This window comes from Puma concolor, chromosome D3 (genome assembly GCF_028749965.1).
Source record: "Puma concolor isolate L17-30 chromosome D3, mPumCon1.1.hap2, whole genome shotgun sequence".
In the NCBI taxonomy this organism is placed as follows: domain Eukaryota; kingdom Metazoa; phylum Chordata; class Mammalia; order Carnivora; family Felidae; genus Puma; species Puma concolor.
In genome coordinates, this window is record NC_141678.1 from 7432432 (window position 1) to 7459060 (window position 26629).

Consider the following 26629-nt stretch of genomic DNA (forward strand, 5'->3'; position numbering starts at 1 on the left):
CAACTTGGCCTTGACCTTCAGTGTTTGGAAAATGGTCTTAAAAAAGAAAACTACCCCTGGTTTAGAAGGTCCTTTTTCAAATACTTGTTATCCCAGGGAGACTACTTTATACCTTCCAGCCCCAGCTGTTGTCAGCTTCATCTGCCTTAGAGAATGAAATCCACCTTGCCTCTCAATGTTTTTGGCTCATGGGATTCAATTCAAGTCTGGTCAGGTCTCCTTGGCTGGGGTTTTTGTCCTATGAACAGATACTCAGTTGTGTCTCCTGTGTCTGCATTCACTCGTGACTCTGTACTTGGCTTGCTCAGAGCATAGTTAGGTCAGCTCCCAAAATGCATCTAGCAGAAGACTTAAAAACATCAATTGCTTCATTTGTATGCAAATAGAAAGTGGGGGATAATTGTATATTATCCGCCTTTGTGTAAGTTCACTTAATACTTGAAGCAGCCTTTGTCTCCAAGGAGTATGCCCTTACTGAGAAAGGGTAGGTGAATGGTACATTTATTCCTGGAGAGGGCGGATTGTTTACATCATGTCTGGACTTTTGTCTAGTTAGGCAGACAGTTCTGCTACACCAGCAACTCCATAAAAAAGAAGTCTGCATAGATAAGTATACATAAGCACTGTTCTGTGTCTTACTGTACACTTTTGAATTTTAGCCAACAGGGAAGCATTTGTAGTTGAACTGTAGAGCAAGAGAATCCAGGCATGCTGAGAGAGACTGGGGACGGATCTTTTGGTTTCTTGGTGCATATGAAAGTTATGTTTACACTGTACTGTAGTCTCTCCAGTGCGCCATAGCATTGTGTCTAAAGAGATACATAATTCTCAATTTAAAAATATTACTAAAAAATGCTAGCCATCATCTGAGCTTTCAGTGGGTTATGACCACAGATCACCATAACAAATATAATAATGGTGGAAAAGTTTGCGATATCACGAGAATTACCAAAACACGACACGGAGACACATTTGATCTTAGCCAAAAGGCCGAGAAGCGATGACACGGAGACGTAAAGGAAGCAAATGCTATTGGAAAAATGGCACTGGCAGACCTGCGCAATGCAAGGCCGCCACAAACCTTCAGCTGTTTTAAAAAAAAAGAAAAAAGCCCACCATGTCTCCAAAGCACATCGAAATGAGGTGTGTCTGGGCACCTGGGCGGCTCAGTCGGTTAAGCATCTGACTCTTGATCTTGGCTCGGGTCATGATCTCACAGTCTGTGAGTCTGAGCCGCGCCTGAGGCTCTGCGCTAGCACTGCAGAGACCGCTTGGGGTTCTCGCTCTGTCTCTCTCTCCGACCCTCCCTGCTCGCTCTTGCGCTCTCAGAAAATAAAATTGTTTTGAAGATTGGCATATCGCCACGAGGAAGTATTTGTATTCAGCAGAAATTCAAGAAGAAATACTTTAAAAAAAAATACCAAATGCACTGAGTGTCTAAAGCAGACTGAAAGAGAGGCTGTGGTCAAGATGGCAAGGCATAGAAGTGCAGCATCACGTGAACTGAATCACGGAGAGACTGAATTATCCTCTACAGCCGGATGTATTATACTCGCATAGTTTGAGGACCTCCTGTAGAAAATAGAGGATGCCTTTCTGTCAACCAGTGATCTAAAACAAAAAGGCAGTATGTCCACTTCCTCGGTTGGTCTTATTTCTAAATGATGCATGTGAATTTCAAGCCACATAATGTTTCTTCGCTTCCATTACTTCGTGGTGACCAGAGTCTGCAGAGGTTAGAATACTTAACTGCTCTGAGACGTCCATTTGAAGGACAGGAGAGTGTAAGGAGACAGAGCTGAGCCTGCTCTCCTAGCCTCTCTTTTTCATCTGTTGCTGTGGTGTGGGGTGAGGGCATAAATCTTAGCCATACTTTCTTTCCTGTCACTAGGCAGGACACAGAAGCCCTCCAGATGACCAATTCTCTGGGGGAGCAATTACTACTCACTGGCTTCCTGGGCAGCTTGATAATGTTCTGCTCCTGTTTTCAGCCAGGCTGCGGCCGGGGCAGTGATTTGATAATAACAGACCCTGATTAAATTAAGGAGCCATTTGCTTGTGGATGATGATGTTGATAAAAGGGTTGATGTCCACACTCTCATCTATTTTTAAAGGTCAAAAAACAGTCTCTAATCACAAACTACAGCAAAAAGCAAAATAATCCGAAACAGTATAAAGTTTGTGCTTTCCCTTCGTTGTCCATCTGGGAAAGGGTCTGTTATTTGCTGACATCCTTACTGGCTGTTTTTGCATCACATTTGGAGTTGAAATTAGAAGTAGGCTCATTGGGAAGGTGACTGTATCTCATCTCTAAACTGCTAAACTCTGTAAATTACAATCAAGCACTTAGGAGCTCTTGGTTCTCTAAGCTCCCGTTTCTCACATACATGTATGCTCGCACTTACATGTTTTTTCAGACAACAGCTTTTGCTTTAGTTGGAAAGTTGTAAGTGAAAGTTGTATATCGGTTCTTCTACTCTGAGACACAGAGTAGGACGGGGTTCCTCTCGGTGTAGGTTAGAAAAGGATTTGCACTATATCCCACCCGCGGTGTTTAGAAAAGCAAGACAAGAAGGGACATGAAAAATCCCCTCGTGTACCACTTGCTCAGCCCATCTGATTGGGGAGCTTTGCAGGCATCGTTAGAGCCCTGTGGGCTGTGGCAGTGAAATGGGCGGAGGGCAGGCAGGGTTGCCAGTGCCCCGCCTGGCCTGAGACGGGCCGTGCGCAGCTCCCTGATTGCTCAGGGACCACGGGGAGACTCTGATTGGTCTCTAGACCACACCTAGTTGGTGAGCGCAGCTGCTGCCTGAATATCCCACAGCTCTGCCGAGGCCACTGGAGTACGCACACGCCTACCTTTAGACACCAGACCGGGAGAGGAACCGTGGAGCTGCTGCAGCGGAGGAGTTGTGGAAACTTTGCTGAGTGAGTAAAATGGGGAGAGAAGGAAGCTAGTGGCTGGGCCTGAGGGGAGGTTGCTGGGCAGGACAGCAATGGAGATAAAGAGATTGTTGCCATTGATTCCATCAGCGGTGGAAGATAACAGGACTGGAGCAGATGCACAAGGGGACAATGGGAAGGAGATAAGCCCAGAATCAAATTGATGCCCACTTCTTGGCACTTCTGCAACACTGGCTGGCCGGAAGGGCAAGTGTGCCAGGCTATAACACAAAAGACTCTCAAACTGCATGTTATCAAGCCTTGGGGTCCAGGGAATTGCTGAGGGGCTTCAATGAGGACCTGCTGCCTTCTCCCACCCAAATGGGTCCCTCTCCTTTTCCCCTACCAGGCAGCACGGGCAGCTGGGGCCGCAGCTTGAGTAATGGGAAAAGAAAGCTTTACTTCATTAGGCCATTAGCAGCACTCACAGCATTAAAAATGCAGGAGGTGGATGGGAAGAGAGAGCCAGGGATGAAGAATAATGCAGCAGCGGAGACTGGGAACAGACAGGTTTCTCTCTCCTCACAACCCAGACCCAGATTAGGAGTCCTAGAACAAGGAGAACTTTTGGTTTAAAAGACTTCTATTAGTATAAATGCAAAGAGGGCGTCCAGATGGTTGTTAGGGAGAAAGTCAGCACTTGGGGCTTTCTCAGCCTTAGGGCAGCATGTTTACGCTTTTGAGGGCCAGGAGCTAGCCTAGTCCCCCTGTATCCACATTGTCTATAACACCGCCTGGCTCAGCAGCGCTTGCGGAGTGGCCAATGGAGGGTGGGCTTACGGGGGGGGGAGGGGGGGAGGAACCGTCTTCTTTGCGCGTCCAGGGACTCCAGAGTGCCCCCGCCCCACAGGTCCTCGGGCCTCCCGCTCCCTGCGATGCCGGCCTCGTCCACCATCCACGTGCTGCAGCTGCTGCGGGAGCTGCTGGCCTTCGTGCTCCTCAGCTACACGGTGCTCATCGGAGCGCTGCTGCTGGCCGGCTGGACCACCTACTTCCTGGTGCTGAAGTGACAGCGCCCACAGCACCGCCCCCCGCCCCGCCCCGCCCACCTCGTGCGAGCCCCCAGCGGCCGGAGCCACCGCGCGCTGCTCCGCCTCCTGCCGGACACCTTCCACCCCCTGACGGAAGAACTCTGCGCCTCGCGCTCGGGCCAGGGCTGCCTCTCGAGGCAGGGCCTCGCCCGGGTAGGTATCCAACTTCCTCTCACGACGGCCGACTCCGCCCCGCCCGCTCAGCGCCCTCAGGCCCGGGGCCCGCCCAGTCCCACGCGGAAGCTGCGGCGGTTGGGCGCTCGTCGCGGCCGTTACTGCCGTTACCCTAAGCCCCGCCCCTTCCCTCCAGACTGTCCAATCCCAACTGTTCTCTCGGGCGGGGGTGCGGTCATGGGGTCAGGCCCACTCAAGAAGAGGCCGCGCCCCGTCCCCCGCTCAAGAAGTGGCGTCACTTCCGGCGTGTGCGTCTGGCGTTCGGCCGCCGCAGGATGGCGGCCCTGAGGAGCTGGGTGTCGCGGAGCGTAGCCTCCCTCTTCAGGTACTTCTGTGGTCGGGTGCAAGGGCGGTGCCGCAGGGTGGGAGGCACCGCAGGGGGCGCCATGGCCGGGATGGCAGCGGCCGCCTAGGTGGCACGCTTTTGGCTTCTCGGCAGAGCGGGTCCCGGCGTCCCGCCCCTCTCAGATCCGAGGACCTCCTGTGTCCCGGGCTGGAGGCCAAGCCCGGCGTCTGTTTCTCACTGACGGCTTTCCCGTTATTCCACTGGCCGAGTGCCAAGCCCCACAAGCTCGGGCTGGCTTCCTGGAGTGCCTCGGCCTGCCAGCGAGTTCCCGTTAGCCCCTCGGAACCACTGGAGGGAGATAAGGGGAGAGGCCCTGGCGGGGGGCCGATTGTCAAGGAAGTGTTCCCTGAGGGCAGGAGGGGAGTTGGTCAGTCCCCGCGCGGGCACTGCCGGGTGCGTCCTCTGCACACCGGGGAGCCCTTCGCGGCACCTGCGGACTCCAGGTGTTGCCTAGCGGGGACTCTCGGGGACACCTGGAAACCTCAACCCGAGTTCCGGAGCTGAATGCTGCCTGCAGAAGCGTTTATTTTGGCCTGAGGTTTTTAAAAAGCTTTGAGACCGCCTTTTAAACTTCCATACTCGCTACCGGTTAAAGTCCGAAACCACCGGGCTCGCCTCCCCGCGCGGCAGCGGTTCACGGGAGTTGGGTAGCGGTTGCCCTTTCTATCGAGTCCTGGGCTGTCCAGTCCGACGCGCTTCCTCATGAGCCCTGTCATCTGGCGGGCCGACCCAGCGCCTCATTTAGGCTCCTGCTCGGCCCGGTGTGAGTTTTCAACCCCTGCAAACGAATTGAAGAGACTTACAGATTGGTAGTTACGCCTTATTAAATTTGACTTCTAGGTACAGACGGTGTGTTCCTGTCGTGGCTAACTTTAAGAAGCGCTGCTTCTCAGAACTGATAAGACCCTGGCACAAAACTGTGGCAGTTGGATTTGGTGTGACCCTGTGTGCAGTTCCCATCGCACAGGTAAAAATACTGTAGTGTCCCTGTTTCTTTTTTTTTTTTTTTTTTCAACGTTTATTTATTTTTGGGACAGAGAGAGAGCATGAACGGGCGAGGGGCAGAGAGAGAGGGAGACACAGAATCAGAAACAGGCTCCAGGCTCTGAGCCATCAGCCCAGAGCCCGACGCGGGGCTCGAACTCACGGACCGCGAGATCGTGACCTGGCTGAAGTCGGACGCTTAACCGACTGCGCCACCCAGGCGCCCCAGTGTCCCTGTTTCTTAGTGTACTGTGCCCTCTTGAAGTCTCGGGGGTGGGGCGCACTGAACCATCAGACAAGCTCTTAGTTTCACCCAGTGCTCCTACCCCCATGCGACAGTTTACTTTCTACCATACCAGCGTTATTTCTTCATAACTGAACAAATATATTAATACTCCCGTTTTAATGGTCCCATTTGGTAGGAACAGTATGTCAAATTGTATAAAGAGGGGAGAGGAATAAGACGAGGGTATTACAGTCTATCAACAGAGTAGTCTTTCAACAAAAATTTATTGAGCAGCTTTAATGTGCCATTGCTAGAAATGTAAGAACAAAACAAAGTTCCTGCGTTCATAAAATTTACATTCTAGGGAAAAGGGGAGAAAATAAATATAAATGCCAGGTGATCAGTGCTGTGCAGGAAACAAATAGAATAAGAGAACGGGGAGTGCTTGGAGGGAGTTGTTTTGTTTTTAGGTAGGAAAGGGTAGCCCAGGAGGGCTATTCTCATAAGGTGATGTCTAAATAGGGATCAGAATGAGAAAATGAGCCATGGTAATGTCTTGGAGAAGAGTTTGCCAGGCAGAAGGAATTCTTGAGTACAAAGGGGTAGAAGCAGGTGTATGTCTGATATGTTTGATGAACAGCAAACAGGTTAATGTGGCTGGAGTGGAATGAGAAAGACAGCATAATAGATGGGGCCAGAAAATTAGCTGAGGATCAAACTCAGCTTTTTGTCCTTTTTGGCATTGTAAGGCTTTAAGTTGTATTCCGAAAAGGAAGGCAGAGAGGATTTTAACACAAGGCTGTTACGATCTCATGTAAGTTTTTGAAGGCTGCTGTGTGGAACTAGGAAGACCAATGGGGGACTGTTGTTCTAGTCCAGGATTGGAGCAGGCTGGCAACAGTTTTAGGTGGGGAGAAGTTGGACCAAATGCGGTCAGCATGAGTTGCCGATGGATTGAATGTGGAGTATATGCCAAGGTTTTTTAAAAAGCCTAAGCAGGGGCACCTGGGTGGCTCAGTCGGTTAAGCATGACTTCTGCTCAGGTCATGATCTCACAGTTCCTGAGTTCGAGCCCCCCATCGGGCTCTCTGCAGTTTGTGCAGACACATCTTTGGATCATCTGCCCTCCCCCTGACCCCTCCTGTGCTCACGTTCTCTTTCTCTCTCTCAAAAATAAACAGTAAAAAATGAAAAGGCCTAAGCCACTGAAAGAATAGAGTTGCCATTTATTGGAGTGGAGGGGAGTGGGTTTTGGGAGGATGAAATCGAGAGTTTTGGAAGTGACAGTCTAAGATGTCTGGTAGACATCTAGGTGCTATCAAGCAGACAGGTGATATGAAAGTGGCACCTTATTAAAACGATCACTGGTTGTGTGCTTTTGGGGAAAGAGCAAACCCCATCTTGGCAAAATATTTCTGATACTGACGTGTGTGTTTATCACAACAAGAAGATTGATTTCACTTCCCACAAGTCCTTTCAGCATCTTCTGAGGCTTACTCCCGAGACCGCACCTTTTTGTTCCTCACGCCAAACCTCATCTCTGCTTGTGAAGCATTGTTAATCCTAAAACCCTGACTTGAACACTGGCCCTTTTCTGCCATAATTAAGACAGCCTTTCTTCCTTCCTTCCTTCAAAAGAATATTTTGGGACTGTCCTTTCTCAGTTCATACACCTTTCTTAAGCCTCAGTTACCTCAGTCCCAGGCCACATGGCAGGAGCCTCTGGTCCTTATCCTGTAGGAATGGTAGTTCCTTTTCTGTTCTTCAGAACCTGCAGTGGCTCTCCATTGTGTGCCCCTGCACTCGAGTGTCCTCGCTGGTCTCCCCTTCCTTGTGCCATCTGTTGTAACCAGGCTAGATCCCTAACCATCCCCCGCATGCAACAGATGTATTCTTTTCTCATGATCTCTTCTTCCCTGGGCTGCCTGACAGTTCTCATCCTAGCTGTCTCAGGCCCAAGTACCACCTCACTTTAAAGCCTTTCAGAGTTTCTGGCCAACAGTGATCTCCCTCTTATCCCTTGTGTTGTACATTTTGATATTTGGTGATAATCTATCTGGCACTCTCCTGAGTCAGCAGAGCATAGTGGAAAGGGTACAGACTTGGGTGCAGATGTGGTTTGAAGTCTAGATATGTGGCTTTTGGGGAAAGTTTATAAAACTATTCTGAGTTTTCATTTCCTCATCTGTAAAAAAGAAGTGATAATACGTGGACCGTTGTAAGGAACAAATGAAATGCATTGTAAAGTGAATCGTGAAGACGTCAGTTAGAATATATAAAAGTTAGCTTCCAGTGAACAGTATATATTCTTTCCAGTCTTTCTAGCCCCTGAATGGAAGGTACATAAGGAATACTTGTTTGATTGACTGAAAGATAAATATGGTAAATGAAATTCTGGATTTGTTCATGTGTCAGAGATAATTCTTGACGGCTGCTTTCAATGGGCAGCGGTTCTCTGGGCTTACACTCTAGCAAAAACAAGACAACATAGGATTGAAGGAATTGGTTTCTTTGTTCTGATACGATCAGTGCTCTGTTGAGGAAGGAAAAGGCAGAGTCAGGGATGACCCGAAAGTAAAGCATTCCTATGAAGCCTTTGGTAATTCAGCGTAAAACAAAGAGCATCTTTCCAAAAGTTCACATTATGCCACTTGGCTTTTCAGGAAAGACATTAGTACAGTAACAGCTTTTTTTTCTTCGTAAACTTGAAAATCTTCTCCAGACATATTTTGGTTATTGAGATCAGGTACTAATGTAGGTCTTTTTTTCTTTTTCTTTTTTATTAACATTTATTTATTTTTGAGAGAGAGCTCAAGCGGGGGAGGGGCAGAGAGAAAGAGGGACAGAGGATCCAAAGTAGGCTCTGCGCTGACGGCAGCGAGTCCAGTGTGGGGCTCGAACCCATAAACTGCGAGAGATCCTGACCTGAGCCGACGTCAGACGCTCAACCAAGCCACCCAGGTGCCTCTGTAAATCTTTCTTAAAAGAAAAGTGGCTTAACACAAACTTTGCAAAAGCAGGGGAGACCTGTATTTAGTTAAGGTGGCTACATTACCTTAACTCTTGAGAAGTTATATTGGCTTTTTTTTTAAATAATAACTGAGCGGGGCGCCTGGGTGGCGCAGTCGGTTAAGCGTCCGACTTCAGCCAGGTCACGATCTCGCGGTCTGTGAGTTCGAGCCCCGCGTCAGGCTCTGGGCTGATGGCTCAGAGCCTGGAGCCTGTTTCCGATTCTGTGTCTCCCTCTCTCTCTGCCCCTCCCCCGTTCATGCTCTGTCTCTCTCTGTCCCAAAAATAAAAATAAACGTTGAAAAAAAATTTTTTTTAAAAATAAATAATAACTGAGGTCAGAGTGAAGAGTCCCCAAACCCCACCCAAGACTCTACTGTTCATTCTGCCCAGAATTGCTCTCCCCCATCCACCCATTGACTTAGACTCTGCTTAATTGTCATCAGCTCTGTGAAGCCTTTTCTAAGCTCTTTTCATTCAACATAGAAGAGATTGTTTTCATGTGTGTGCCCCCACTGTAGCCTGTATGGACTTCTGGCACAACTCCGTGGTACTTGACTGCGTTAATTTCTCAAGTTCTCTGTTAGCCCCAGCTCCTCCCCTTCCCCATCTGAAATCTTTGAGGACAGAGACTATATCCTATATAGCTTCATATCCCAGGTATCTAACACTGTGTTCATGAATGAATCACAACTTTCTGAAATTTGTTGGTTATAATTACTAGACCTATTTCATGTAAAGAAGTGCTTGGCTTTTTGGAGCAGAGCATAAAGAATAAAAGTGGACAGAAAGCATACTCTGGAGTTACTTCGGTATATTGTCTTTATTAGCCCAAATAGAGCCTAATGAGAAAACAAAACAGCTGCAGTGTGACAAGTGTTTTTCACTTGTTTATCTATGATGAAATTCTCGGTTGGAGCTTTAGGTTAGAAGTTGAGTGAAAATGTTTGTGTCTTTCAGAAATTGGAGCCTCATTCTCTTAGCAATGATGCATTAATGAGGAGAGCTGTGTCTTTGGTAACAGATAGCACCTCCACCTTTCTCTCTCAGACCACGTATGCTTTGATTGAAGCAATCACTGAATATACTAAGGTAAGTGTCCTCTTAAGTTTTGATTGTCTAAACCAGGGGTTAGCAAATTATTGCTCATAGCCCAAGTCTAGCCTGATGCCTGTTTTCGTAGTTCTACTGAAACGTAGCCAGACTCATTTGTTTTTATGTTGTCTGTGACTGTTTTTGTGAATTGAATAGTTTCAACAGAGACTATAGGGCCCACAAAGCCTAAAATATTCACTCTCTGGTCCTTTACAAAAGTTGGCTGAGGCCTCGACCTAAGTCAGTGGGGTTTAGACTTTTTCCAGGAACTCCTTTTTTTTTTTTTTTTTTTTAAAAGTCTTTAAATACAGCATCGCAGTATAAGACCAGAGAACAAAGCTGATTGGGTTCAGTTAGGGGTAAAGGGGTGCAGAGTCTAACACTTGCAGCACCAGGGGCTTCTCTGTGGGAATAGTTTCAAAACCACTAATCTGAGCTAATAGGTATCATTTATAGGTTTATTATACCTTTATTTTTCGTCAGCTTTCCCCCTCAGCCTTCTAGGCTTTTCTTCTACGTTGTATTCTCTGTGTGAATTGCTAACAATCTTTTAAAAACACAAAAGTGGACTAGTGGGTACACTCGTGTCCTAGAATAATGCCTTTGCCTCATACGGTAGTGCGATTTCAGTGAGGTGGAAGGACTGAAGAGCTGGCTATAACAGGACTTGATTTCCTTGAGGTGTAATTCTCCCTAATCCTAGTATGTCTCACCTATTTTACTCACGCTTATTTATTCTATATTTGTAGGCCGTTTACACCTTAATTTCTTTGTACCGACAATATACAAGTTTACTTGGGAAAATGAATTCACAGGAGGAAGATGAAGTGTGGCAGGTGATCATAGGAGCCAGAGTTGAGGTAAGAAAAAGTTATTAGACATTTCTGTGTTAGTGCCCCTGCCTCATTCTGGTATCTAAATTAGTAAATTAAGGTGTCTGACCAGTAACTGTTCTCTGAATCTACTACTCTAAGTCCATTTGAATGTGCTTATGAACCTCTCGTTGTTGTCTGAAGTGCTGTGTTTCATTTACAGATGACTTCAAAGCAACAAGAATACTTGAAGTTGGAAACCACTTGGATGACTGCCCTTGGTCTTTCAGAGATGGCGGCAGAAGCTGCATACCAGACTGGTAGGTTCCAGTTTTCACGACCAGTGTGCCAGTTGAGTTTTCATCTAGCTGTAAAATGAGGGATTTAGATTAGACAGTCTAAGGCCTGTGGCTCTGACTGAAAAAATGTCTCCATCTCCAATCGCCAGGTAGTCTGTGTCTAGAAAATGGTGCAACTGCTGCCAATTAGAAAATGATTGTGTCCAAATGGTTTTTAGGCTTTTTTTAAAATGTTTGTTTATTTTGAGAGCACAGGGGAGGGACAGAGGGAGAAAGAATCCCAAGCAGGCTCCGCACTGTCAGTGCAGAGCCGGATGCGTGGCTCAAACCTTGAGATCATGACCTGAGCCCAAACCAAAAGTCAGGATGCTTAACTGACTGAGCCACCCAGGTACCCCAGATTTTTAAGCATTTGTGTTTTTTGTGTTTTTTTTTTTTTAAGTTTATTTGAGAGAGAACATGAGAGAGATAGAGGCAGGGAATCCCAAGTAGGCTTCATGCTGTCTGTGCAGACCAGATGCGGGGCTTGATCCCACAAACTGCGAGATCACGACCTGAGTGCAGATCAAGAGTTGGACGCTTAAGCAGCTAAGCCACCCAGGCACCCCAAGCGTTTTATTCTTTTCGTAACACCGATATTTATGAATAACTAGTCATAGAGGGACACAGTTGGAGGAGACTTGAGATCATCAGTCTGTGTGAACCTTACTGAAACCTGGAATCCTAGTCAGTGGTGGATCCCAGACAAATAATAGCTACTATTTATTGAGTATATGTTGTAAGTATTTTATAGGCACTTTCAATTTAAGGAACTTGAGGATGATCTTTCCCACTTTACAAATGAAGAAAATGGGGAGAGAGGGTTAAGAAACCCGTGGAGATGATGTGGTATGGTAAGTAAGCAGCCAGACTGGGATTCAGCCCAATTCTAATGCCTCCACTTTTGTATCCCAGTCATTCACCAGGATGTTTTTTGAACCTCACTATCCATCCAGTGGGCTTGAGCTGAATGTTTTTGAATTTAAAATATTTTAAATAAAACTAGTTTAATCTTACCTGAATTCGTTTCAAACCAGAAACCTAGGGTCAGCTTTTTTGTTTTCTGACTTCGGGATAACAAACTAGGGGCTCTGGTGCCACATCTTAAAAAAAAGCATATATGTTTGGTTTTTTTTATGTTGATTTGAGAGAGTGCATGAGCAGAGGAAGGGCAGAAAGAGAGAATCCCAAGCAGGCCCCTCACTGTCCGCACAGAGCCCGATGTGGGGCTCAATCATGAGATCAAGACCTGTGCCGAAATCAAGAGTCACCTGCTTAACTGACTGAACCACCCAGGTGCCCCACAACATGTGTATGTATTTTTTAAAGTAAAACAAAAAAGAATTGTTAGTGAACTAAAAGCAGAATTGGAATGAAGAGTGAAACAGCAAATATATGAAAGCACCATAGCGGTGCCACAGCAGAGGTGGGAGATGTGCAGTGAACAGGGAGATTTGCTGAGGTGTTACAGCATGAACATTCCCAGGCAACCTTCATCATCCAGGCAGGCTTAGATTGAGCTGGAGGAAAGGGAAAGTGTAAGCATTATCTGGAAAAAGACCTTTTCATAAAACTGATTAAAAAGGCTCACAATTTAAAATCATGGCAAAAAGCTCAATATGAAATATACAAAGAATCCTAAAAAAAAAACTATAAGAATCAGTCTTATCAGCAATCCTAGATGCAAGATGACAAATCAATAACCTAGAATTTTATATCCAGCCAAATATTATTTCAGATATAAAAAGACTCAAAAGTTTACCAACCACATATGCTTTCTGGAAAAACTGCTTTGTGAATAATGAAATTAGTTTAAAAAGGAGCAACTGAGATAAAAATAGTGAAAAAAATTTAATAAAACTTGTCAAAATTTGAGGCTTTTTTTTTTTAATGTTTGAGAGTGAGAGAACACAAGCAGAGGAGGGGCAAAGAGAGAGGGAGACACTAAATCCAAAGCAGGCTCCAGGCTCTGAGTTGTCAGTGCAGAGCCTGACACGGGGTTGAACTTATGAACTGTGAGAACGTAACCTGAGCTGAAGTTGGACGCTTAACCAACTGAGCCACGCAGGTGCCCCCTGAGTGTTAAATTTTTAAATCAGTTCAGGGAAGAAGTGAAAGCATGCTAAGAAGAGATAGACATTGGCTTAACATTAGACCTTGTTAAACAAATGAAAACTTGATAAAGATTTAAAAGCAAGAAAACGCGAAGTAAATGAACAAGTACCAACATCAATAATTGCAATAGCTAAGAATATGTTCAAAAAAATAATCACAGCAAAAATGATTTACAGAGATACCTAAAACAAAATGTATAGAAATGTTGAAAGTTATAAAAAGCTAAACTGAGCCATTATTAAGAAAAAGAAAGCTATCCCAAAAAGCTCTAGCAGAGCGATGTCAGAATCCGAAAAAGGATTCAAGACTAAAGGCATTAAAACAATCCAGAAGATATCAGTCATTAAGCAATTGCCTGATAAGGAATTCAAAGTGATTGTCATAAACGTACTCACTGGACTTGAGAAAAAGGGGATGAACTCAGAATTTCAACAAAGAGAAAATCTAAAAAGAACCAGAGATAAAGAATTCAGCAATGGAAATAAAAAATACACTAGAGGGAATCAACAGAAGATGAGAGGAGGGAGAGGAATAGATCAATGATCTGGAGGACAGGGTGATGGCAAACAAGCTGAACAGCAAAACGTAAAAATAGGTTAAGGGTACTCGGTGACTTTATCAAGCATAATGACATCCACATGATAGGGATCCTAGAAGGACAAGAGAGAAGACGGCAGAAAACCTTCCTAATCTGGAAAAGGAAACAGACATTCAGGTCCAGGAAGCATAAATAGCCCCTAACAAGATGAACCAAGAGATCCACACCAAGATATACAATTAAAATGGCAGAAAGTACGGGGAGGCTGGGTGGCTCAGTCACTTAAGTGTATCTGACTTTGGCTCAGGTCATGATCTTGCAGTTCATGATTTCAAGCCCTGTGGCAGGCCCTGTGCTGACAGCTCAGAGCCTGGAGTCTGCTTCAGATTCTGTGTCTTCCTCTCTCTGCTCCTCCCCCGTGCTTGCTTGCTCACTCTCAAACAAACATCAAAAAAATAATCAGCAAAATAGTTACATGCAAGAGATACCCCATAAGGCTACTAGTTGATTTTTTTCAGCACAAACTTTGCAGGCCAGAAGGAAGTGGCATGTGTTGAAAGTGCTAAAAGGAGAAAATCTATGACCAAGAATACCCAGCAAGGTTATCATTCAAAATATAAGGAGAGTGAGTTTCCCAAACAAGAGTTAAAGGAGTTCATCACCACTAAACCAGCCTATGGGAAATGTTAAAGGAAATTCTTTAAATGGGGGTGGGGAGAGGCCATAACTAGAAGAAAATTATGAAAGGAAAAAATGTCACACGTAAAAGCCAATATATAGTAAAAGTATTAGATTATTCACTTACAAAGCCAGTATAGAGGTTAAACCACATAAGTAGTAAAAATTGATACAAAAATGAGTCAAAGGATACACAAAAAGATGTGAAATGACATCATATACATAAAATGTGGAGAGAGTAAAAATTTAGTGCTTATAAACTTAAGAAACCAACTTAATATAGACTCTGATGCATATAACATGTTATATATGAACCAAATGGTGACCACAAATCAAAAACCTATAATAGATACACACAAAAACAACCACTAAAGAAAGCCATCAGGGGCACCTGGGTGGCTCAGTTGAGCGTCCAACTTCAGCTCAGGTGATGATCTTGCAGTTCGTGGGTTCAAGGCTCACCTCAGGCTCATTGCTGTCAGCGCTGAGCCCGCTTTGGATCCTCTGTTCTCCACTTCTTTCTGCCCCTCAGCCTCTTCCACTCTGTCTCTCAAAAATAAAAATTTTAAAAAAGCCATCAAATTCACAAGGGAAAAGAGCAAGAGAAGAACTATAAAAACAACCAGAAAACAGTTAACAAGATGGCAGTAAGTATACACCTATCAATAATTACTTTAAATGTAAGGGGACTAAGTGCTCCAAAAGACACAGAAGACGCACTTATGCTGCCTACGGGAGATTCGCTTCTGACCTAAACACACATACAGACTGAAAGTGAAGGGATGGAAAAACATATGCCATGCAAATGAAGTGGGGGGGGGGGTGGGAGGGAAGCCAGGGTAGCAATACTTCTATCAGAAATCGACCTTGTTAATTTTTTTTAAGTGTGTTTATTTTTGAGAGAGAAAGCATGAGTTGGGGAGAGGCAGAGAGAATCCCAAGCAAGCTCCACATGGTCAGCACAGAACCTGATGTGGGGGTCAAACTCATGATCTGAGCTGAAGTCAGACACTTAACTGACCAAGCCCGCCAGGCGCCCCCAGACAAATAGACTTTAAAACAAAGCCTGTAGCAAGAGACAAAGAAGGATATTACATAAAGGAATCAATCCAACAAGACATAACAGTTAACGAATATGCACGCAACATAGCACCTAAATACATACGTCAAATATTAACACACAAAAAAGGGAGAAATTGACAGTAATATAATAATGGTAAGGGATTTTAACACCCCACTTACATCAGAGGATAGATGATTCAGGGGCGCCTAGGTGACTCAGTTAAGCATCTCTTGATTTTGGCTCAGATCATGATCTCACAATTGATGAGACTGAGCCCCATGTCCAGCCCTATGCTGACAGCACGGGGCCTCCTTGAGATTCTCGCTCTCCCCCCCCCCCCCCCAATAAATAAACATTTAAAAAAAAAAAAGGATAGATGATCCAGACAGAAAACAGTGGCTTTGAACGACACATTAGACCACACGGACCTAACAGCTAAACACACAAAACATTCCATCACAAAACAGAGTATACAGTCTTTTCAAGTGCACATAGAACATTCTCCAGGAAAGATCACATGTTAGGCCACAAAACTAGTCTCAGTAAGTTTAAGAAGATTGAGATCTTATCAAATATCTTTTCTGACCCCAATGAATTGAGACTAGAAATCAATTTCAAGAAGAAAATCTGGAAAAATACACAAACACATGGAGGCTAAACAACATGCTACTGAACAAGTGGGTCAACCAAGAAATCATAGAGGAAATAAAATACATGGAGAGAAAAGAAAACACACTGGTCCAAAATCTTTGGGACTCAGCCAAAGCAGTTCTAAGTTTATAGTAATATAGGCCTCACTTAAGAAATAAAAAAAAAAAAGAAAAAAACCTCAAAAAAACCTAACCTTACACCTAAAGGAGCTAGAAAAAGAACAAATAAAACTTAAAGCCTAGTAGAAGGGAACAAAATAATAAAGATTGGAGCAGAAATAGGAAATTTAAAAAAAAAGGAAAGATCAATGAACCCAAGAGCTGGTTCTTTCAAAAGACAGACAAAATTGATAAACCTTAGTCAGACTCCTAAAAAAAAAAAAAAAGAAAAAAGGACTCGGGCACCTGGGTGGCTCAGGTCATGGGTTTATGGGTTTGAGATCTCACAGTTTATGGGTTTGAGCCCTGCACCAGGCCCTGTGCTGACAACTCAGAGCCTGGAACCTGCTTCAGATTCTGTGTCTCCCTCTCTCTGCCCCTCCCCCTGCTCGTGCTCTGTCTCCCTTTCTCAAAAATAAACAAACATTAAAAAAATGAGAAATGGAGAATACCACAGAAATACCACATACCAATACCACAGAAATACAAAGGATTATAAAAGATTATGAAAAATCATATACCAACAAATTGGACAATCTAGAAGAAATAATAAATTCCTAGAAACCTACATCTTCCAAAAGTGAACCAATAAAAGATAGAAAATTTGAACAGAACAATTACTAGTAATGAAATGGAATCAGTAAAAACTCCTGGGGCACCAGGGTGGCTCAGTGGGTTAAGCATCGGACTCTGGATTTCGACTCAGGGCATGATCCCGCAGTTCATGAGATTGAGCCCCACCATACCGGAGAGCCTGCTTGGGATTCTCCCTCTCCCTCAAAATTAATATTAAAAACAAAAAAACTCCCAACAAAAGTCAAGGGCCAGATGGCCTCACCAAATTGAATCATACTAAACTTTTAAGGAAGAGAGAATACCTGTTCTTCTCAAACTATTCCAAAACATAGACGAAAATTTCCAAATTCAGCCCTCCCTGATACCAAAACGAAAGACTCTGCAAAAAGAAAACCAGAAGCCAGCAGTACTTCTGAGGAACATAGATGCAAAAATCCTCAATAACAACATTACAAAAATCATTCATCAAGGTCAAGTGAGCTTTATTCCAGGGACGAGAGGGTTGTTTGATATTTGCAAATCGGTGTGATACTTCACATTAACAAGAAGGATAAAAACCATATGATCAACTCAATAGATGCAAAGAAAAGCATTTGACGAAATATGACATCCATTGATGATAAAAACTCTCAGCAAAGTGGGCTTAGTGGGAGTATCCCCAAATACATTAAAGGCCATACCTGAAAAGTCCACAGCTAACTTCATCCTCAGTTGCTTAAAAAAAAGATTTAAGAAAATTTACAATTGCACCCAAAAGAATAAAATACCTAGGAATACATTCATCCAAGGAGGCAAAAGATGCATACTCTGAAAACTATAAGGCATTGATGGAACAAACTGAAGACACAAATATTGGAAGGAAATGAACCAAAATGCTAATATAGTCTGGATGTTGGAATAATGGATGATTTTTAAATTATTTTATAATCAGTAAATATTCAACACTAACAAAAATATATCATGAAAATGTAATAAAGCAAAATTGAGATTTACAAGGAAAAGTTACATTTTATACACATCTCAGAGACTCACAGATCAAGACTAAAAAAAGTAAAGCTGTGAAGGGTCGGAACAATGATTTTTAAAAGCTTCATCAAGTATACATAGTAAAAAGGGGCGCCTGGCTGGCGCAGTCGGTTGGGGGTCCGACTTCAGCCAGGTCATGATCTCGCGGTCCGGGAGTTCGAGCCCCGCGTCAGGCTCTGGGCTGATGGCTCAGAGCCCGGAGCCTGTTTCTGGATTCTGTGTCTCCCTCTCTCTCTGCCCCTCCCCCGTTCATGCTCTCTCTGTCCCAAAAATAAACGTTGAAAAAAAAAATTTTTTTTTAAAAGTATACATAGTAAATATAAAACTTTGCCCCCCTTCCAAATACATTCTTCTCAAACAAATAGAGCACATACAAAAATTGATTTTATGCCAGGAGACAAAGCCTCAGCCAATTCCCTCTTACCCCCTTCTCTGACCAAAAATCAAAATAGAAATGGAAAAATATTTGAATCGGTGATGACAAGTGCAGTATGCAGCAGACATAGAGAGTTGCAGATAAAGTAGCTGCTAAAGAGACCTGGGGCACCTTTAAAGAGGTATGTCATAAATTCAAAGAACAGCCATGAATGACAGGGAATATTCAGTGTACCGAGTACTGAAAATGAAGAAACTAAACTTGTAACCCATTTAGAAATAGGGGACTGTACACCCAGTGTAGAACAAATGAAATAAAAGGTGTAAGAAGATAAAAATAATCAGAAAGGCAAAATCAGGGTGCCTAGGTGGCTCAGCTGGTTAAGCATCCAACTCTTAACTCAGGTCATGATCTCACCGTTTATGGGTTCAAGCCCCTCAGACTCCTGGCAGACAGTGTCAGGAACTTGCTTGGGATTTCTGTCTGTCTCTCCCTCTCTTTCTGCCTTCCCCCGCTCATGTGCTCTCGCTTTCAAAATAAAAAGAAAAAGGGCAAAATCTGGTTCTTAAAAAGAAAAAAAATTTTTTTGGCAAGTAGGATTTTTTAGAAGGCAAAAGTAACATTAGAAAGGGCTGTTACAGATATGGAGGGTTTTTAATTATATCAATAGTATAGTCTTTATGGAAACCCCACATTGGCCAAAGAAGTAAAGAATCAAAATAGAGCCAATAACCATAAAGGTTGAAACAGTATTCAAAGACTCTGTGTCCCAAAAGTGGACACTAAACCCAGCTGTTTTGTGGGATAGCTTTATCAAATCTTTCAGGAACATATCCTATGTTACAGAAAGTGTATCAGTACACAGAAAATGATGGCAAGCCTCCCAACGATTGTATAAAGCTGGCCTAGGCCTGATCCCAAACTGCACTAGGCCAGTACTGAAACAAAAAAAGAACTGTGGTCAGTATCACTTAAGAATATACATAAAAGTAAGATATAGCCATTTACTGCAAAATACAAAATACTTCAACACTGGGAAAAAAAAAACTATCAATATAATTTACTACTTGAGATTATCTACAGTAGATTAAAGGAGAAAAGCCAGCGGTGTAGTATCAATATAGGCCCCAAAAGCCTTCAGTAAAATGTAATACCCATTTATGATTCAATCCCAGTACAGTTATGAATACAGTTTTATTAACATGATAATCAAGGTTAAGTACTCCTACTTAATGAACTATGAGAGGCATTCCCATCAAGGTCAAAATAAGATGCTTGCTATTCTCCACTAACTTTTAACTTTGTGTTGAAGGTTCTTATTAATACAGTAAGGTAGAAAAGAACCACCCAGATCATCTATAGATGAATTGATAAGTGTGCATATCTGTATGATGAAATATACTAGTAGCAGGTAAACAGAATGATAGAGCCTGAAAACATGTTTAAAGAAAAAGCAAAACTGCAAAATATGTTCAATACCTTTTGTGCCATTATATAAAGTAGCAAAATATTTCTCTATGCATCCCATTTGTACAAAAGATGAGAAAGATGCTCATTAAACTTCTAGCAGAGGTTATCTCTGAAGATTAGGTAGGCTGACGAAAGAGATCTTTGACAATTTAATGAGCTATTAATTTGTCAAAAAGAAATGTATTACTTGTGTAAATTCATAAGATGTCTATACTAAGAGCTGTGTAGCTGTAGAGATGGTTGTGGGAATCAACATTTAGTAATTATTAATAACGAGAGCGGATAGCTGGAGAAATATGCAGACCTGAACGTGGAGACAGTTCTCTGTGGTGCAGAGAGGGAGGGCAGGGCGAGTCTCCAAGAGGGGCTCAGACGACAGGGAGCCCCAGGCTTTCCTTTTTGCCACCGTGCCTTCTACCCTTCCACCATTCAGCCTAACCGTGCCATCTCTTGGCAGGAGCGGATCAGGCCTCTATAACTGCCAGGAATCACATTCAGCTGGTGAAGTCCCAGGTGCAGGAGGTGCGCCAGCTTTCCCAGAAAGCAGAAACCAAGTTGGCAGAAGCACAGACAGAGGAACTCCGTCAGAAAACTCAGGAGGAAGGGGACGAGAGGGCGGAACCGGAGCAGGAAGCCTACCTGCGGGAGGATTGAGTGCCTGAGCTGCCCAGCCTTCGTCCGAGTCTGCCGGCTCCGCCCCGGGGCCACGATCCGCTTGGCTCTCTCCACACAGAGAGGAGTCAGCAGGTCCTGCCCTGGCCCATCGGGCCAGAGGCCATAGCTGTGAGTGCCTGACCCATTTCCCCACGGACCTGGTTCTTAGCCCTGAGGCACTGCGCGCCCTGTTTAACATTTGACAGCCCCCCCCCCCCCCCCCAGCTTTCCACCCACCACAATCTTTTTACCTCCCACCCAGAGCATCTCAGCAGCCTGGCCAGAGAGAGGGTCCTTCTTCCGTCCTGCCCACAAGTTCAGTAGCAGTTTAACCTGTTTGCAGTCGTATTCGCATTTTCAAATCTGATTTAGTCTTTGCTCCCTCCATAGGGATGGGAGTTTTTGGGGGAATGGGAGCCTGTTAAGATTTTTTTAAGTGTTTCTAATCCTTTCTGTGATCTGGCCCCTCTGCCTGTAAGGACACCTGAGGCCCAGGAGCCAAAAGTCCATTTTTCTTAAGGAACTGAATGCAGAGTGTTTACCTGGTGCTCAACAGGACATATTCCAACACACGCCTCTTGTTTCCTTCTTCCTCTATTGTATCTGAAGGAGAATAGTTTTGTTTTTTGCACTTCAAAAAATGTCTGTATTCTGGGGCCCTGTGCAGCCTCCTTTGCCTCCCAGCCTGGCAGAGCCCCTAGGGGGTCCGGGAGCCACCGCACCCCCACCCTGCCACGAGAATTCTGGCAGCTTCTGCTATGCCAAACTTTGCTCCCATTCAACACGTGCTGGTACAGGTTAGCCAGGGGTCAGTGTTTTTAATCAGTTCTCAAGGTCTGGGTGGGGGTTACAAAAATGAAGAAATGAAGTCAGCATTTCCCATAGACCCTCAGGTCAAGATTCAAGGTTCTCACGTGTCATCATGATAGGAAAATCAACACTGGGTCCACTCACTCAACCCACCCCTCAGAGTTGGGGCAAAGGGGCTGCTGCACACCTGAGCCCCTCATCCGTCACCAGCGCCCACATGGTCCACATCTCCAGGGGGCTGAGGCGGTGCACGAGCAGGAGCCCCCTGTACAGGCAGGGGTCTAGGGGGTCCAGGGGCCGCCGTATTCCAAATGTCTTGAAGCCAGCGTGGTGCACGGGACTCACCCCCAGCTTCCTCAAGCACATGCCCACGAAGACATCGTCGATAGGGAAGAGTTCAGCCTCCTCCACGGCTGCTTGGAGGCGCCGCACGGTGGCTCGGGACATGACGTAGCCCCCACCCCCGGCGTAGGGTGGGTAGTGGCGGGCCCTGTACATGGAGGGGGGGATGAAATATTTGACCTTGGTGTTCCTGTTGGGCAGGGCCTGGCGGATAACATCTCCCACCAGGAGGTCCCGGGCTGGGTCCCGGCCCTCCAGGAACTCCAGCACATTGGGGACGTGGACAAAAACATCGTCATCTCCCTTTAGCATGAAGTGGGCCTGGGGGCAGGCAACTGCCACCCAGCGCTGCAGGTGCAGCTCCTTGAGCGTCAGGTTGAAGAAGTCCTCGGCAAAGTCCCACTGCAGGATGTCGTCGAACTCCCGGCTCTCGTAGGCCAGCAGCTGGGCTGGGGGCGCAGGCCCCGCCACCCCCAGGAGGAACACCAGTTTCAGCTGCCGACCCCTCGCCCAGCCCCCCACCCGGCCCCAGGTGCTGCGGATCGCCGCTCGCCGCTCCACGTGGCCGGGCTGCGACTTGATGGCCAGGAGCAGAAAGGTGTCATCCGAGCAGCCGGAAGGCTCCAGCAAGACGGAAAAGTTGCGGCAGTGGCGATAGGTCAAGAAGAGGCGGTGGCGGCTGGGCAGAGACAGGGAGACGTTAGCCACTGTGCGGTTGGGGAGACACTGGCTGCGGCGGGGTCCCGGGGGAGCCCAGAAGGGCTGGCGGGCCGTGGGGCCCCCCACTGGCTTGGCCTCCTTCTTCAGGAAGAGCAGGCAGCTGAGCAGCAGCACAGCCAGGCTGTACAGGACCAGCCAACCCAGCCTGCGAAACATGGCAGGTCCTGCAAAGAGAGAGCCGTGTGAGCCGCCGGCCACGTCCCCGGCCGGCCACCCAGCAGCCGAGTCCCTGCTGGCCTCCCTTCCATTAGCTCTTCTCGGTGGGTCCTGTGCCTCCTTCCAGAGTCCCTCTCCCAGGGGACAGGTAGGCACACCTGCTGTGCCAGCCTTTGCCTTCTGTCATCAGAGGGCTCTCGGGTCAACTTTTTCCCAAAAGGACTTGTGCTTTTTTTTTTTTTTTTTTTTTTTTTTTTTTGAGAGCAAGACAGAGCAGGGGAGGGGCAGAGGGAGAGAGAATCTTAAGCAGACATCATGCTCAGCTCAGAGCCCGACATGGGGCTCCACCCTGGGATCATGACCTGAGCCAAAATCAGGAGCTGGACGCTGAGCCCGCTGAGCCCACCGAGCCACCCGGGCGCCCCCGACTTGCAGCCACCTTAAAACTGAGACACCATGGGGTGGCCTGGCTGGCTGGGCTGAGTCCGAAGAGCGTGCGACTTTTTTTTTTTTTTTTTAACGTTTATTCATTTTTTTGAGACAGAGACAGAGCATGAGTTGGGGAGGGGCAGAGAGAGAGGGAAACAGAATCCCAAGCAGCTCCGGGCTCTGAGCGGTCAGCACAGAGTCCTATGCGGGGCTCGAACCTACGGACCACGAGATCATAACCTGGCCGAAGTCGGACACTCAACCGACTGATCCACCCAGACACCCCACAGCATGCGACTCGAGTTTGAGCCCCGAGTTAGGGGTCAAGATTACTTAAAAAATAATAAAATTTAAAAAACTGAGAAACCATGAGCACTTGCATCATGTCCCAGGAAACTCAAGTATCTTATAAAAATGGCACGGAGCTAGTTTAGTTTCCAGTGAAATACATTCTAAGCATTTAGGGCCCTTGAATCTAAAGTCAAACCATTTCCCCTGAAATAGTGTGCACCGTGATCTGCTGGCGGCAGGCCCTGTGCAGGATGTCGCAGAGATGACCTCCGAGGTGCTGCCCCAGGGCCTTTGCTCCTCCAGAGAAAGGGAGCCACAGGGACCCCAGAATACACCCTTCAGGTCTGTCTGAAGCTTCTTTCCCCAGTTTCTTGGAAGTTTCTTCTTTCTCCCAGGTTTTTGGGGGGAGTTACTTAAAATGGGGTTTTAAGAAAAAACCACTTGCACAGCAGAGCATGAAAGGAGAGCTGGAGCTCTGCCTCCCCCGTGGGGCCCCTCTCCCATCCCTTTAAGCTCTGCTCTTCTCCCAGCGAGTATCCCAGCGATCCAAAGAGAAGGCCCAGAAACGGGAACTAGCAGAGGAACCTGACCAAGATCAAGTCAAGAGTAGCACAGCCAGGCCTGGGGCCCGTCGTCTTCACTTCCACTGCCACGCGATCCTGGTCCTACAGGCCTACACCTCTATCCAGTCTGCCGGCATTGGCCTCATCCCCGTGGTCCTGCCGCCGCGGCTGCCACAAACGCATCTCTTCTAGCCGCTAGGGATGCAGAGGCCGGCAAGACAGGCAGGGCCACAGAGAAGAGACAGACCAAAAACCAAAACCAATACCAACTTGAGACGGTGCCGAGAAGAAATTAAACCAGCGTAATGGAACACAGTGACTGGGGAAGATTATTTCAAACTGCAGTAGCTGAGAAAGCTCTCCTTGATAAAGAACGTTTGACTTCAAGGGTACTTGTTTTGAGAGAGCGCATGCACACAGGCGGATGGGGGAGGGGCGGAAAGGGGGAGAGAGACTCTCAAGCAGGCTCCCCGCTGCCAACGCAGACAGGACCCGACTCCCGGCTAGATCTCACCAGGGTGGGATCAGGACCTGAACTGAAACCAAAAGTCAGGCGCTTAACAGACCGTGCCCCCCAGGCACCAAGACAAAGGACATCTGAACAAGAACTGAATGCAGCGAACCACAGATCTCTGGTGGGAGAGTGTGCCAGGCAGAGTTAAACAGAGCTCCAGGAGTAGGAGCAGTGAGACTTCTCTGAGGACGGGAGTGTCCTGTGGCTGGAGTATTAAAAGCAAGGAGCAAAGTGGAAGAAGGTGAAGCCAGAGCACGGGAAGGCATACATAAAAGGGCCATCGTGAGGCAAGGGGGGAAGCTTGGGTTTATTGTTATCCTCGGTAGAGATCCACTGGAGGATTTAGCAGAGGTGGTGACAGAATTTACCTCGTGTGAAAGATTCCTACTGCTGCGGCTTAGATGATGGGTTTTGTAAGGAGGCAGGAAACCGGCTAGGAAACTGTTGCACCGCCAGGTGAGCTACGCGGCCTTCAGGCGGGGAAAATGACTCTCAGGTGTGGGCGATGAGCCCGGGGACGCGCCGGCCCCGTCGGCTGAGAACTCAGGGCGCAGGGCCAGCGGTTTGGTTCCGGAGGCCGGTGCGCCGCGGCCCCGCTCGCCTCGGCCCACAGCGCTCCCACTGCGCGCGCACACACCCGGGCTCCCCCGCACGCCGGCCCACGGGCAACTCCCGCCCCGCCCCGGCCTGGAGCACGGTCCCCCTCTCGGGCCACTCCTCTGCTCCCCACCGTACACGCTACTGTGAGTCCTGATTCAGTACCTGCGAATGTAGGTCTCCTTCCAAACTGAGAGCCCCCAAGAGCCTGGTTCTTAACCCGGCGTGGGCTTCAGCGAGGGCACAACCCCCACCCCCGCAAGTGTAGTGCTGAGTGTTAAGGGTCTGCAGTTGTTTCTGGGGTGACAGCCGCCTGGGGTCCTTGGAGCTCGGCGACCCAACACGCTACGACGAGGGAAAGCGCCAGCGACCAGTTCATTCTTTCCACGCCGCGGTCTCTAACAGGCTGTTGTGGGGGCCGTCGGCCGGCGGGGTCGCCAGAGCAAGGAGCGGGGGGGCCGCGCGGCGGACGCCCCTCCCGGGCCTGAGGACCCGCGGCGGCGCTGCCCGCGGAGGCTGGCCCGCTCCACAGCGCCCGGTTCCGGCCGTCCGAGCCCCGGCGGGCCAACAGCGGCCGAGGGGCTCCGGGGCAGCAGGAGGCCGCCTGGCCCCGACGGTCCACATCGGAGACGACCCCGCGCGCCAGACCCGGCGTCCTCGCGGACGCGCCGGGGTGCAGAGGCACGGGCAGCCCCGTCCCTCTCCCGCACAGTGAGACACCCCTGAGCCCGCAGCGCGGCCCCAGGCACCCACGGTCCCGCACAACCCGCCCCCTGCGGACCTACCTGAGCCGGGACGCCGGGCCAGGCACGGGCGTGGAGCTCGAGCGGCCGAGCGCGGACGCGAGCTCTAGCCTCGCACCTCCCGCTCCGCTCCGCTCCGCTCGGCCGGTGGGCGCGGCCTGCTTGGACAGCGCGAGAGGCGGGGCTTCGGGGCCGCCGCGGGGCCCCGCCCCCTCCGGGCTCCGCGCTCCCGCCGCACACCTGCGGACGCGGAGGCCGCCCCGCCGCCCCGGCCCACCCCCCGCTCCCCGGCGCGGCGGCCACACGGACGCGGAGCTGCGGTGGTCAGAACAGCCTTTAATCCCGCGCCCTACAGGGCGAACTCCCGGAGCGCCTCCTCGGCCGTGCGGCACTGGTTCAGCTCGATCCGCACCTCCACCGTCAAGGGCTGGGGCTGGTAGTCGGCGTCGTACACTGCAGCCGCAGGTTTGGTCTTTTCTGAGGAAATAAAAACGCGGGTCTGTGAGTCCCGAGGGGCGTGCGGGCTGCTTCTCGGCCGTCCTGGACGGGCTCGTTCCGCATCCCGGAAACGCAGAGCTGCCCTCCGAGTCAGGGGGAGCGCAGCTTCGTTGTCGGCGTAGTAAGGAACACACTTCAGTCACCCCTCATCAGATCGTTTAACCAGGCTCAGCTGTTGGAGCTGCGAGATGAACTAGCCACGTGTCTGGGAACACCGGTTTCTCTTGAAAGAACACCGACAAACCATGGTTATTCGGACGCGGATATTTGGTAGATGTTTGCTAAAAAGCAAACGAAGGAAGCCTGGCATTGCGGGGAAAACAACAGAAAGCATTTTGATACATTTATGACATTTGAGCTTTCGAGTAGAAATTAGAATTTTGGAACATCGCATCCGCCACCGTGAACTTAACAGTTTCCCAACACTCCAAGACTTTTCTAATCATACGGGTGCTGATGAAGAATATGATTTTTGGATAATGTATAATGAAACGTGTCAACGGTTGGAAGATCTGCATAACTCTGTGAACCAGTATTTCACAAATAACCAATGTCTGACGTCACAGATTGTGCAGGGGCAAGATAGCCCTTCAAAATGCAATGTGAAAAAAAAAAAAAGCAATGTAGACTAATGGATTTTAAGGTAACTATGCAAAAACGATAGATTCAGTATTCACACTGTAACAGGCTTTAAAAAACTAGT

General features: G+C 47.5%; 4 protein-coding genes across 6 annotated transcripts in view; 2 read left to right on the plus strand and 2 right to left on the minus strand.

Moving 5' to 3' along the window:
* Nucleotides 1-109: 109 nt before the first annotated feature.
* LOC147575274 (uncharacterized) lies at nucleotides 110-3980 on the plus strand. Its single transcript, XM_086681598.1, has 2 exons — nucleotides 110-2928; nucleotides 3794-3980. The coding sequence occupies exon 2, from the start codon at nucleotides 3819-3821 to the stop codon at nucleotides 3951-3953; it is 135 nt and encodes a 44-aa protein (XP_086537724.1). The 5' UTR covers nucleotides 110-2928; nucleotides 3794-3818; the 3' UTR covers nucleotides 3954-3980.
* Nucleotides 3981-4342: 362 nt separating this feature from the next.
* On the plus strand, nucleotides 4343-20835 carry DIABLO (diablo IAP-binding mitochondrial protein). The gene is made up of 6 exons (XM_025933251.2): nucleotides 4343-4473; nucleotides 5335-5461; nucleotides 9674-9805; nucleotides 10558-10668; nucleotides 10844-10940; nucleotides 20067-20835. Exons 1-6 carry the CDS (start codon nucleotides 4424-4426, stop codon nucleotides 20261-20263), a joined length of 714 nt encoding a protein of 237 aa, XP_025789036.1. The 5' UTR covers nucleotides 4343-4423; the 3' UTR covers nucleotides 20264-20835.
* A 226-nt stretch (nucleotides 20836-21061) lies between these two features.
* On the minus strand, nucleotides 21062-25373 carry B3GNT4 (UDP-GlcNAc:betaGal beta-1,3-N-acetylglucosaminyltransferase 4). Its single transcript, XM_025933509.2, has 2 exons — nucleotides 24457-25373; nucleotides 21062-22299 (listed from the first exon to the last, which is right to left on the minus strand). Exon 2 carries the CDS (start codon nucleotides 22289-22291, stop codon nucleotides 21230-21232), a length of 1062 nt encoding a protein of 353 aa, XP_025789294.1. The 5' UTR covers nucleotides 22292-22299; nucleotides 24457-25373; the 3' UTR covers nucleotides 21062-21229.
* Nucleotides 25374-25744: 371 nt separating this feature from the next.
* Nucleotides 25745-26629, minus strand: part of LRRC43 (leucine rich repeat containing 43) — a 32080-nt gene continuing 31195 nt past the window's right edge. For all 3 annotated transcript variants that reach the window (XM_086681602.1, XM_086681601.1, XM_086681600.1), the window contains exon 12: nucleotides 25745-25905. In XM_086681602.1, coding sequence (XP_086537728.1) covers nucleotides 25778-25905 — 128 coding nt within the window. In that variant the 3' untranslated portion in view covers nucleotides 25745-25777. The remainder of the gene's footprint in view (nucleotides 25906-26629) is intronic.

Bases quoted from the DNA above. Each gene is read 5' to 3' on its own strand.
- LOC147575274 (XM_086681598.1), top strand. From the start codon at position 3,819: ATGCCGGCCTCGTCCACCATCCACGTGCTGCAGCTGCTGCGGGAGCTG.
- DIABLO (XM_025933251.2), top strand. From the start codon at position 4,424: ATGGCGGCCCTGAGGAGCTGGGTGTCGCGGAGCGTAGCCTCCCTCTTC. The intron at 4,474-5,334 runs GTACTTCTGTGG...TTTGACTTCTAG, and splicing joins AGCGTAGCCTCCCTCTTCAG to GTACAGACGGTGTGTTCCTG. The intron at 5,462-9,673 runs GTAAAAATACTG...TGTGTCTTTCAG, and splicing joins GTGCAGTTCCCATCGCACAG to AAATTGGAGCCTCATTCTCT.
- B3GNT4 (XM_025933509.2), bottom strand. From the start codon at position 22,291: ATGTTTCGCAGGCTGGGTTGGCTGGTCCTGTACAGCCTGGCTGTGCTG.